At 44.9% G+C, this 12,340-nt stretch overlaps 1 protein-coding gene across 6 annotated transcripts in view; it reads right to left on the reverse strand.

Annotated features, from left to right (window-relative positions):
* PALB2 (partner and localizer of BRCA2) overlaps positions 1 to 12,340 on the reverse strand; it is a 23,731-nt gene continuing 11,391 nt past the window's right edge. For 5 of the 6 annotated variants that reach the window (XM_073560302.1, XM_073560298.1, XM_073560303.1 and 2 more), the window contains exons 4-14: positions 12,135 to 12,249; positions 9,725 to 11,197; positions 6,408 to 7,408; positions 5,960 to 6,040; positions 5,670 to 5,834; positions 5,489 to 5,574; positions 5,139 to 5,300; positions 4,717 to 4,833; positions 4,308 to 4,395; positions 2,399 to 2,547; positions 1 to 1,473 (exon numbers count right to left, since the gene is read on the reverse strand). In XM_073560302.1, coding sequence (XP_073416403.1) covers positions 1,254 to 1,473; positions 2,399 to 2,547; positions 4,308 to 4,395; positions 4,717 to 4,833; positions 5,139 to 5,300; positions 5,489 to 5,574; positions 5,670 to 5,834; positions 5,960 to 6,040; positions 6,408 to 7,408; positions 9,725 to 11,197; positions 12,135 to 12,249 — 3,657 coding nt within the window. In that variant the 3' untranslated portion in view covers positions 1 to 1,253. The remainder of the gene's footprint in view (positions 1,474 to 2,398; positions 2,548 to 4,307; positions 4,396 to 4,716; positions 4,834 to 5,138; positions 5,301 to 5,488; positions 5,575 to 5,669; positions 5,835 to 5,959; positions 6,041 to 6,407; positions 7,409 to 9,724; positions 11,198 to 12,134; positions 12,250 to 12,340) is intronic. The other variant, XM_073560299.1, reaches the window with a different exon arrangement.

A 12,340-nucleotide genomic window follows, 5' to 3' on the forward strand; every position in this document is an offset into this window, starting at 1 on the left:
TCCACTTTACGTCCTTAATTTTATTATAAAAGAACAGTGTGTAGCACAACAGTAGAAAAAAGGCGACTTGTACACCAACATCCAAACATACATTTAAACTTTCTTTTTCTTTTTTTACATACAATGTAAGTAAATGCTATAAAATTTCTTAGTGCTCTTTTAATAAAATGTTAACTTATCAGAGAATTGCTCTGAAAATTTGTGACAAATTGCCATAACAGACTGTGATAAATCAAGAGGGGAGCAATAGGAATATAAAGGGCATCCCCCTCGGGTTTGGATCTGACGGTAGGAGAGGCAGTCGGCAGATTCGGGGCTATTATTGAAGAGGCAGAAGTTGAACGCTGAAGCCTCTCCTGCATAAGAGGCTCTTGTAACCCTGCTGGAATGGATCGCAGTGCACACGCCTGACAGCGGCTCCATTCATTCTCTATGGGGCGGCTGGAAAAACTCACAGCGCTGTACTCGGCAGCCCCATAAGGAATGAATGGAGCAGAGGTCGGGCATGCACCCTGCCCCACGATTTAATTGGGGATAAAGTGCCCTGTTTTCAGAGAGGTGCGGATCCATAAGTTGGATACGTGATGTCGTCTCTACTGGATAACCCCTCTAATGTATTAGCGGCAATTGCAGAAGCAGAATACTTTGTTTAATGCTGATGTTTTGTGCCCGTACAGTACCCCATGCCATAGATCACTGGCATGGAGCAGGGGCAGCTGTTCAGTTGCTTATCAAGATCAATATCGGTCTCTCACTCGTTACCAAAACAAAGTATTTTGACTGCTTTTACACGATTTATAGGTAACCTGGGATGTTGTATATGACCAGCTCATACTCTAAGTTTGTGCCTACCGGCCAGATACTAATTTTAATGATGCAGGATCCCTTTAATAGACGGTCATATTGCCCTGGATTCAAATAGGGAGCAGTAATTCCTAAGAAAATGTCTTACAGGGTAAGTCCAGTGTAGAAGTTCTTATCCGTCACGGATAACAGTGATAAGGTGACATTGGAGAAGTCTCATCGCTGCCTTCCATAATATAGGGCAGAGTAATACAGCTAGCTGCTGCAAAACTACAGCTCCCACCGTGCCAGCACATGATGGGGATTGTAGTTTTGTAACCACCAAAGGTTGATTGCTGTGGAATATCAAACCTGTCAAAAAGGAAATCTGACAATGTCACCGAATGTAAAGGCACCAGTGTAGCAGAAATCTCTGTGTAGTGCAAAAGGGCTCGGAGACATGAAGTTTGTCATCCGCAGTCTGCGTGTTCATAAACGCAGACACTTCCGTCCTTTCGTCCAGCAAGCAGCCACGAAGACCCGTTACCCCATCGTACCAGAGACCAGGGCATATCCCAGTCTGGAGGGAGCACAGCAGAGCAATGGCTACTGGATAAATCCCACAGGGCGATGCTTCCACATGACAAGATGGCCGCTGCTCTTTGTTTCTTCACGTCACCTTCCAGGAATCTAAATCCGAAATAAAGGCAAGTTATTCAGCATTAGATAATGTGAGGAAATAGAGACGGCCTCATGGAACAAGAGCAGCTTCAGAAAGCAACTCTGTCTCTCCCATCTCTGCATTACACAGCCGGTCCATTGGTTTCACATGACAACCCCTTTACAACAGTCTTTGCACTTTAGTAAAAGCAAGTGGCTAGGAAATGCCATCACGCCATGATCACAGGCTGCCCGACCTCTGTACAATGGTGCTTATTGCCACCCCACTATGAGGGGAACTGCAGATAACCCCCTTCCCTTAGTGGCTGGGAATGGCCTTGGGAAGAGAAAAATCCTTAAAGGGCTTGTCCAGGACATTTCTTTTTTTACTATTGGTCTAAACACTGGATCCTGTTGTACGCGACGCCGGCTCAGATCGGTCAGCGATTGCTCCTGCAATCTATTCAGCCAACTCTGCTGATGTCACGTTGACAGAGTAGTGACCTCTCTCCTGCTCTGTTGACGGGGCGCGATTGCCAACGCTATGCTTACTGACAGCCGGCTCCCTGCAGTTAGGCAGCGGGATGTCAATCAGCAGTCACGCCTCGTCAACAGAGCAGAAGAGGAGCCGCTGCTCTGTCAATGTGACATCAGCGGAAGTGGCTCAATCGCGCCAGGAGCGGTCGCTGACCACTCTGAGCAGAGATCGAAGCCGGTCAAAACAGGCAGGTAGGTAGCAACTACTCTTAGGCCTGTAGTAAAACAAATTATAGTCCCGGATAACCCCTTTAGGAGTTGCAGTACGGCAACTCCTTTACTCTCAGGATTCAGGGGGAGGCATCAGACCTCCATGATCAGGAAGCCGTAGTGACATGCCACCACTTTCTGAGATGGGCATACCCCTTTTTATTGAAAAGAACAAATTGACATTACACAGCGTGACAAGAATCTTTACCTACTACTGACTGCGTCTGGTAGCATATAGGCCATAATAAGAGCGCTCGCGCCTCCATGGGGATTGGTGGCGAGGAGTTTGAATACACAGCTCCCGTTGATCTCACGAGGTTTGTTGAGCGAGCTCCCAACAACTAAAAATAACAACCCCTGGCATGGAAATGAAGAACAAACACATGTTAATTAATAGAAAAACAAAGCAAAATATTCAGTTCAAATGACTTTTTGCATCTTACGTAAACATATGTCACAGTCAGTGAGCTGGCATATAGAGTAGGTTCAGGAACTGCGCCGCTCCTCACCAGGCAGATACCGACTGCCCATTGCAGCAGTGACCAGAGCAAGTTCCAGTCACACTAGTTTCATCAAGTAAATGCCACAAGATTTGTTTCCCCATTTTCCAGTGTGTTACATGGTAAAGTGAATGGCATCATTCAAAACTACAACTTGTTGTGCAAACAACAAGTCATCATAAGCGTGTGACATCTTTGTTGGTGCCTGCACACTTTGTTTGACGCCTTTATTGCGAGTGCAGTGGTCCTGTGGACATCTTTGGGACATGTGGTGCCATCCAGGCTAGGAGCTTGGGAGTTAACTCTTGGTTTGCGCTGGTTCCACTTGCTGTTATCAATGGCAGGCTCCACAGACCAGGTTTCTAAGTCTGTTGCCCACGCGACGGAAAAATAAAAAGGTAGTGGCTATTGGAACAAGTGGGAAAACCAAAATGTATGCAATTTTCTTAATATTTAAATGTGCTGTTAAGAGCTATGTCCGGCCCATAGATCTTAACAGCTGACTTGCATATGAAGAAAAATGTGGATTTCTTCAGAATAAAACATCGGATCACCGATACCAAGGTGTCATTTTATTCAGCTTCCTATGATCTACATGCCCATATAGATGGCTTAGGAGGTCGTTCCTACTGACAGATTCCCATTAAAGGTATTTCATAGGTAGCACTATTGGTTTGGATAAAATCACAGGTTACCGTGAGCCTCACCAGAGAATCTTTCACGAGACCGTTTGTCACCTGAATTGATTTTCTAACACTTGAGTTGCTCATTATCATTTATTAACCCCCTTAATGACCAGACAATTTTTTTTACCTCTCCTCTTTCCACAAGCCTTTCATTTTCCTTTCTATGTGGGACAAATTTTAATATTTTTTTAGTGCTGTTTGGGGTGGATAGAAAATACTGTCTAGTTTATATAATTTTTCTTTGCAATGCAAATTTTTAAAAAAATGCAACTTTTCATTTAGAAGTTTTTACACCAAATAGACTGTTGAATAAAATCTCCGGGTTTTTATAGTTGTGTTTCTTGTTATATGTATCTGCAGATTTTTTTCAGAGTTTTAATAGTAGAGACTATTTAATTTTTATTACTTTTATGCCAATGTCTTATACAGTTTTATATTTTTTTACATAATTTGACCAACAAGAGATCTTAAAAGACCTCTGGGGAGCACTTTTTTTCTGTTATTTTTAATTTTTTACTCTCTGTAACTGGGGTACCCATAGGTGCCCCAGTTACAGGGGAAAACAGCCTCCTGCTGTGCCAGGCATCACTGGCAGAGCTGATCCCAGCAGCTTTGCTATACCAGCAGAGATCTGGTGATCACCAGGTTCCTACAGAAAGCATTGTCACTGTTGATGCTTCTGTTCACTGTATAACGCTTAGTGACCGCTATGTATATAGTGATCAAAAGACAACACACTACAAGTAATAAACAGCCAGACGCTGGATCTGCTCCTGTTATATTGCAGAAGATTTCACCCCTAACAATAAAGCAGGATAAAAACTCAGGAGCAAATGCGGTAATTTTTCGGTGCCGAGTTGCAATGAGGTTCAAAGTGAATAAAACATGCTATATACAATAAAAAAAAAACATAAAGGAACAGAGCTCTCACCGAGTCAGATGACGCGCTTATACAAGTGAGGTCAGAACAGATGTTTCCTATGTAAAATGTGCCCAGGAGGTGTCCGGTCACTGAATTCCTGCATCACACAATAAGGAAATCATCACTATGAAGGCACATTACATCAAAAGTGGCAGTATTACCTAATGCGGCAGTGGTCACACATGACCATTACTGCGCCCACTCGCATGTGGGAAACAGGACCCCCTGATATACAGGGTAATTGCGGTCCTGGTAGTCAGATAATCAGCGATCATACTTTCATTATCTACCCTAAGGAAATGTGAACTATGTTTTTGAAGGGAATAACCCATTTATTGACACCAAATTAACTGGTTTTCTAGATAAACAGATGCTGGAATAGTGTAATTCTACTACATTTTTTCAATACTTGTCTCACCAGAGAACTAGATGGTTGTCCACGGTAGACCCCACCAGAGCGTCCCTCTCGCCGTCCACTTCTGAGAAGGCTACAATGCAGTCTTTAGGGGCCACCAGAGTATGGGAACCAGCCACACTGAGAAAGAAGAGAGTGTACATTACCGTCCCCTAAATCCAAGCTTATCTAATCTGTATGCTTTCATGTGGATTGTTTGTTAAAGGGAACTTTCCCCCCCCCCGGATATGTCAAATCAGCTGACATGTAGCGGGAAAGATGTGGGCTCACCACTGGAGCCCACATCAAAGGAGGAGACACAAGAAGCGCAGTACTAGTACGGCGCATGTTGTGAAGGGGTTAATCCAAGTCCCAATATCCCAAAATTAAGACATCAATGTAATTACTTCCAGACAATAAAGTTAGGTCTTTAGATATCTCCTCACCTTCCATTCTCTGCCAACTGCCACAGCTCCACTACCTGACTGCCTCCTTCTCCGCTGGAGGTGACCAAGCGGTGCCGGGATAGACCCTGGGCAGTCTTGGTGAGCCCATGTTTGACCAATTGTTTCTCCCTAGTAAGTATCTCTGAATTTGAAGCCAGCACCCTGTGCAAAATATAAGCGCTTGTAAGAAAACAGAATATATGTGGCATAGAACCGCACTGTGGTGGTGAAGTGAAACGTGCCATGGGCTAGGCACCACACCGCTATGGAACATTGCCTGCCTTTAGTACATTATTTAACATGGTTCTTTGGTTCTGACCCTTACCATGTTCCTTGGTTCTTTTACTTACCAGATGTCCATAATTTCCACATTTCCCAGAGCCACGCACACCAGGTTCTTCTCTTGGATCAATGGAAGAATTTGGATGACAGGTATCTACAATGAGAAGAAAGACAATCACTAGACGATATGAGTTATGACAAAAGTGCAGACAAGTGCTGAGTGGTAGACGGCAGCTGTCATCCTCTGACCTCTGCAAATTTCCAGGTGTGGACGCATCTCCATTTGCAAACTTCTTGAGGTCTCCAAAGGTGGACGGAATATTCGCTAGCTGATACAATGCAGAGATCAACGCATCCAGGGAAATCCCACCAAAGAGAACACAGGTCTACAAGAGGTCCTCCATCGCACGCGTCCTGCAAACAGAAATTATCATCCATCATCTACCTCTTACCTATATAGCTAACTTTAATCTGTACATCTGTCATATAGATATTAAATAGATAAAGACAAATATGCTTAAAGCTGGACATGTTCTGACCTTAATTTCGGAGACAAGACGTAGACGGTCTTCTCCCATCATTCCCTCCTCGTCACATTGATCCGATCTATTTGCACTTTCCTAGAAAGAATAACTTGTCTTATTATGGGCACCGTCTAATAATAATAATCTTAATAATCTTTATTTTTATATAACGCTAACAAATTCCGCAGCGCTTTACAGTTTTGCACACATTAGCATCGCTGTCCCTGAAGGCTCACAATCTAAATTTCCTATCAGTATGTCTTTGGAATGTGGGAGGAAACCAGAGTGCCCGGAGGAAACCCACGCAAACACGGGGAGAACATACAAACTCCTTGCAGATGTTGTCCTTGGTGGGATTCGAACCCAGGACTCCAGCGCTGCAAGGCTACAGCGCTAACCACTGAGCCACCGTGCCGCCCACCGTCTACCATGGATCCATCGATGGGTCGTCAACAGAACTTACTTCATACTTTTGAAGACGGGTTTTCTCCTCCGCATGGCCCCGAGTGTTGCCCCCTGATGGAGGTGATGATAAAGTACTGAACTTATGGGCAGCGTCGTCGTCCTGTGCCACCAATTCATCTGCATTATTCAATGGCACGCTCTCCTCTGGAGGTAGCGCTCTTGTTCTTGGTGACGTCTGCTCCTCACAAAGAGCAGGAGACAAAAAAGCAGCTGGGGTGAAACCTAACATGGGCAGGCCGGGGGTACATCCTGAAAATACGAACTCCGTGTGAGTATCTGCTGGGACAGAACACATGGACGTCGACAGGAGGACGTTACAAGCCGCTTCTTTAGCAGGACAAGGGACGCTGAGCGATGGCTCTGTCTCTGAGTGGGAGTTCATATCTAGAGCAACACCTTGCACTGGAGTAACAGCCTCTAAGGATAGAAAAGGAGCTTGTAAGGCGCAGGTGTCCGAGCCTGTACTAGAACAAGTGGGTTCCCAAACTGCAGTATGGTGGGGGGCATCAAAAAAGACCTGCTCGAAGGAATTGGTGACCGAAAAACAAGGTGTGAAGGCCTCATCGGTCTCTTTTGAGAGCGAGAACTGAACACCCTCCGGATCCTCCCTAGAAATGAAAGTCTGAGATGCCGTCCGGCCATGTTGAGCTTCATTGTCACGTAACGTAGTTTGGTTGATGTCAAGAGATGAATCATCGTTTGCTTTGCTGACTGCTGCCAGTTTTGGAGATGCAGATGTGCAGACCCCACCTGTTCCATGTAGCAGTGCCGAGTTGTCACACGCTGGCATTGTGGAGTTGTTGATGCTATCGGCCCATTTATAATATTTCTTCTGTTTACTTGGCTCAGTGACAAAGCGCTCCAGGAGACTAATGGATTGCAGCTTTTTGAGTTTAAGGAGTCCGAAGTCTTCATCTGGCAAATGGAAATCTGTGATGTCTGATTGGTGCAAGAGATGGAGCGGACTAGGCCTGCTGCCGAAAAGACAAAAGGGCGAAGCTTCGGAAAAAAGAAGAAAAATGATATTATCAGAAGACAGGATGCAGATATGCAATTATCAACACCTTCCGGGGTCACCTCCATAACATGTAGACCATTTTGTAATTACAGATCCTAACTTATATCTTGTAACTCCAATGCTACCCCAGAGCTGCACTCACTATTCTGCTGGTGCAGTCACTGTGTACATACATTACTGATCCTGAGTTACATCCTGTATTATACTCCAGAGCTGCACTCACTATTCTGCTGGTGCCGTCACTGTGTACATAATTACATTACTGATCCTGAGTTACCTCCTGCATTACACTCACTATTCTGCTGGTGCAGTCACTGTGTACATACATTACATTACTGATCCTAAGTTACATCCTGCATTATACTCCAGAGCTGCACTCACTATTCTGCTGGTGCAGTCACTGTGTACATACATTACATTACTGATCCTGCGTTACATCCTGCATTATACTCCAGAGCTGCACTCACTATTCTGCTGGTGCAGTCACTGTGTACATACATTACATTACTGATCCTGAGTTACCTCCTGTATTATACCCCAGAGCTGCACTCACTATTCTGCTGGTGCAGTCACTGTGTACATACATTACATTACTGATCCTGAAGTTACACCCTGTATTATACTCCAGAGCTGCACTCACTATTCTGCTGGTACAGTCACTGTGTACATACATTACATTACTGATCCTGAGTTACATCCTGCATTATACCCCAGAGCTGCACTCACTATTCTGCTGGTGCAGTCACTGTGTACATACATTACATTACTGATCCTGAGTTACACGCTGTATTATACTCCAGAGCTGCACTCACTATTCTGCTGGTGCAGTCACTGTGTACATACATTACATTACTGATCCTGAGTTACCTCCTGTATTATACCCCAGAGCTGCACTCACTATTCTGCTGGTGCAGTCACTGTGTACATACATTACATTACTGATCATGAGTTACACCCTGTATTATACTCCAGAGCTGCACTCACTATTCTGCTGGTGCAGTCACTGTGTACATACATTAAATTCCTGATCCTGTGTTACATCCTGTATTATACCCCAGAGCTGCACTCACTATTCTGCTGGTGCAGTCACTGTGTACATACATTACATTCCTGATCCTGAGTTACATCCTGTATTATACCCCTCAGCTGTACTCACTATTCTGCTGTACAGTCACTGTGTACATACATTACTGATCCTGAGTTACATCCTGCATTATACTGCAGAGCTGCACTCACTATTCTGCTGGTGCAGTCACTGTGTACATACATTACATTACTGATCCTGAGTTACCTCCTGTATTATACTCCAGAGCTGCACTCACTATTCTGCTGGTGCAGTCACTGTGTACATACATTACATTACTGATCCTGAGTTACATCCTGTATTATACCCCAGAGCTGCACTCACTATTCTGCTGGTGCAGTCACTGTGTACATACATTACTGATCCTGAGTTACATCCTGTATTATACTCCAGAGCTGCACTCACCATTCTGCTGGTGCTGTCACTGTGTGCATACATTACATTACTGATTCTGAGTTACATCCTGTATTATATTCCAGAGCTGCACTCACTATTCTGCTGGGGCAGTCACTGTGTGCATACATTACATTACTGATCCCGAGTTACATCCTGTATTACACTCCAGAGCTGCACTCACTATTCTGCTGGTGTAGTCACTGTGTGCATACATTACTGATCCTGAGTTACATTCTGTATTATACTCCAGAGCTGCACTCACTATTCTGCTGGTGCAGTCAGTGTACATACATTACTGATCCTGAGTTACATCCTGTATTATACTCCAGAGCTGCACTCACTATTCTGCTGGTGCAGTCACTGTGTACATACATTACATTACTGATCCTGAGTTACATCCTGTATTATACTCCAGAGCTGCACTCACTATTCTGCTGGTGCAGTCACTGTGTACATACATTACATTACTGATCCTGAGTTACATCCTGTATTATACTCCAGAGCTGCACTCACTATTCTGCTGGTGCAGTCACTGTGTACATACATTACATACTGATCCTGAGTTACATCCTGTATTATACCCCAGAGCTGCACTCACTATTCTGCTGGTGCAGTCACTGTGTACATACATTACATTACTGATCCTGAGTTACATCCTGTATTATACTCCAGAGCTGCACTCACTATTCTGCTGGTGCAGTCACTGTGTACATACATTACATTACTGATCCTGAGTTACATCCTGTATTATACCCCAGAGCTGCACTCACTGTTCTTTAGATCACACCCCGTTTATCCCCAATCATTCTTTTGTTACCTGTCTCACGTGTTTTCGCGGTGGTCCTGAGGTTATATACTCGTCTCTGATCCACTTCTGTGCGGAGAGTTACATCATGTAACCCATAGCCGTTACCTTCCTGTGTTATGGACGCCTGCCTTCCTTCAGCCACAGTCTCCGCTTTCTTTCCGCCTTCTTCCATCTTTGGATTTTCTGCAGACGTCTTGCAGCTCACTTCTTTCTCCAGAAACGTCTCTTTTACACCTTTGGTCCCATTACTTTGAGGGTTTTTATCAGAACTAGTTTCCAGCTGCTTGGATATGTGGTTAAAAGCAGAAGAGACAGACGCAGGACACGATTTCCTACCTCGCATGGACCTTCCGGAGCTTGTAGGGGTGCCAGTGACCTGCAGCGATGGAGTAGAGGAGGTGCTGGCCCGACGTGACCTACCTCTTGTCCCCTTCCTGGCCATGCCCCCCAGTTGGCTATTGATAACGGCTTCTAGGTCCACCTTTCTTTGGCAGCTGGTCATACGCCGGGTCGTTCTAACATAATATTCCACTGGGAATAAAAGCCCTTCCACCAACGTGCAAGAATCAAGTGGGCTACACTTTTCCTCTACCGGAGGGGACTCTCCAAGGTGGTTAAGTGTTGTCATTGAGTGGCTGTCAGCACAGAGGGGGGATGAAGACGACGTCTCCACCACCCGTGCCAGGGCAGAGAGATCACAGGTAGCATCCAATATGGGCTCCGGACACGCTCCTCCACCCGTCTGCTGGGGCTTATCTGTATCGCTGGGTGCTGGATTCTTACCCGTTTGCATATTGTTACTTTTGGTACTAGCTGGAGAATGGTTTGTGGGTCCTTCCTGTCCTGTATCTAGTACAGCCTTCTCCTCGGGATATAAATCTTCTATATTCTCTGAAAAAGACTTTATATTAGTAGGAAAATCCTCCGTAAGGCACTTCTTAAACACAGGTGAGGCCGGAGCAATTGTGTCCTCCATGATATCACGCTGCTGTACAAAGCCATTCGCATGAAGGTCATTCTCACACTCGTGAGACACTTGGACACGTCTTGACATAGAATTAAAAGTGGTTGTGTTCATCTTTAGGGGTCCATCTTCATTAAGGCACAGTGCCGAGTCCCTTGTGCTCACGACCTCTTTATGACTATGCTGTCCTTCTGGACTACTAGTGGCCATGGACTCTGTGCACACCCGCCTTGCAGATTTGTTTAATCTCAGCCGACTTCTCTTGCCATGGTTTGGATTGGACGATCCGCCCGCCTCCGTCTTGCTCGCTGCGCTTGGCTCTTGACCGCTACTTTCGCTTCCAGAACAGGATGAGGACGTCTTGTCACCCTGGAGGATTTCTGGATCCAAGTTGAAGCTGACGGACGGCTTCCTCTCCTTCTCTGCTAACGGCGGGTCAACGCTTTGTGTTGACTCGGTGACTTTTCCAGTAACGTTACTGACGTCAGTGTGTGGACCTAGAAAATGACAGATTCTGTCTGTTCATTGGAAAAACAGAACATTTAAAGGAAATTTTGAATTCTACAAAAAATAGCAATGTAGGAAAAAGTTACCAAAACTTTCTAATTTTTTTTTAAGTTTTGAAACTTTACATAATTCTTAAGATCTCTTTTGTTGTCAGTGACTGGAAACATTCATAATTTACTTTCAGAGGCAGGAAACCTGACCTAGCTCTACTTCTGAAGCTTCTGCAGCTGAAGGTTTGAAGTAAGTCACTGCTGTCAAGGACAAGACAGGTGTCCACACAGCTCAGATGAATGGCGGCCGAACATTGCAGGGTGGTTTGCTGACTGTTGCCTGATATCCAACTAGAAAAAATAAAGACGCGCACTCGTGCTGTAGGAGGAGGTGCTGACTGAACGTGGATATACCACAGGTAAAAGTCAACGGGTAGACAGTCGCACTCATGTTTGGAATCTGATCTCTGTTTGCGGTGTTTTTTCACTTTTTTTGATTAATTGATTAATGACTCTGATGCAAGTGACATTCAATTTTGAGTGCGACTGTCTACCCGTTGACTGTTCCCTGATATCCAACGCCAGGTGGATAGAAAGAAAGGTCGGACATACTGGATGTAAACTGGGGTAAGCTGCAACCAGACATGTCAGGCAGGCGCTTATTCCCCTCCATGAATATGGAACATGTGCACACTCGGCTGAGCTGTGCATGCATGTGGTCCAGGAGTATTTATAGACTAACGGATTCGGTCATGGTGAAATGCTACTCTCCTCATACAGAATATGCAATAGGGTAACTAGCAAATGCCCAAATTTTAAAAGGAGTCTCCTTAACAGAGATGATTTTGCCTGGACTGATACACTGCAACAACCTCCCAGCAGTGTAAATAGCATTAGGTCAGTATGGACTCCTGTTTTCAGACCGTCACAATCCATCTAATGTGTACAGATCACCAACCTGATAGTATAGACACACTGTCTTGTTTGGTGGACAGTTCCTGACTTAACAACCGGTTTTGCTCCTCTATCGTCTTCTTGATGTGCGTCTTCACCCTCTCGGCTCTCTGGGATCTCTAGAAAGGCACAAAAACAAAAAGCTGAGCGCTCCTGTAGCGGCTTATCTCTTCAAGACTAGGATTGGCAGCTCGACATCAGACATGTCGG

This window comes from Dendrobates tinctorius, unplaced genomic scaffold (assembly GCF_039654945.1).
Source record: "Dendrobates tinctorius isolate UK_male_01 unplaced genomic scaffold, ASM3965494v1 ptg000295l, whole genome shotgun sequence".
Classification (NCBI taxonomy): Eukaryota; Metazoa; Chordata; class Amphibia; order Anura; family Dendrobatidae; genus Dendrobates; species Dendrobates tinctorius.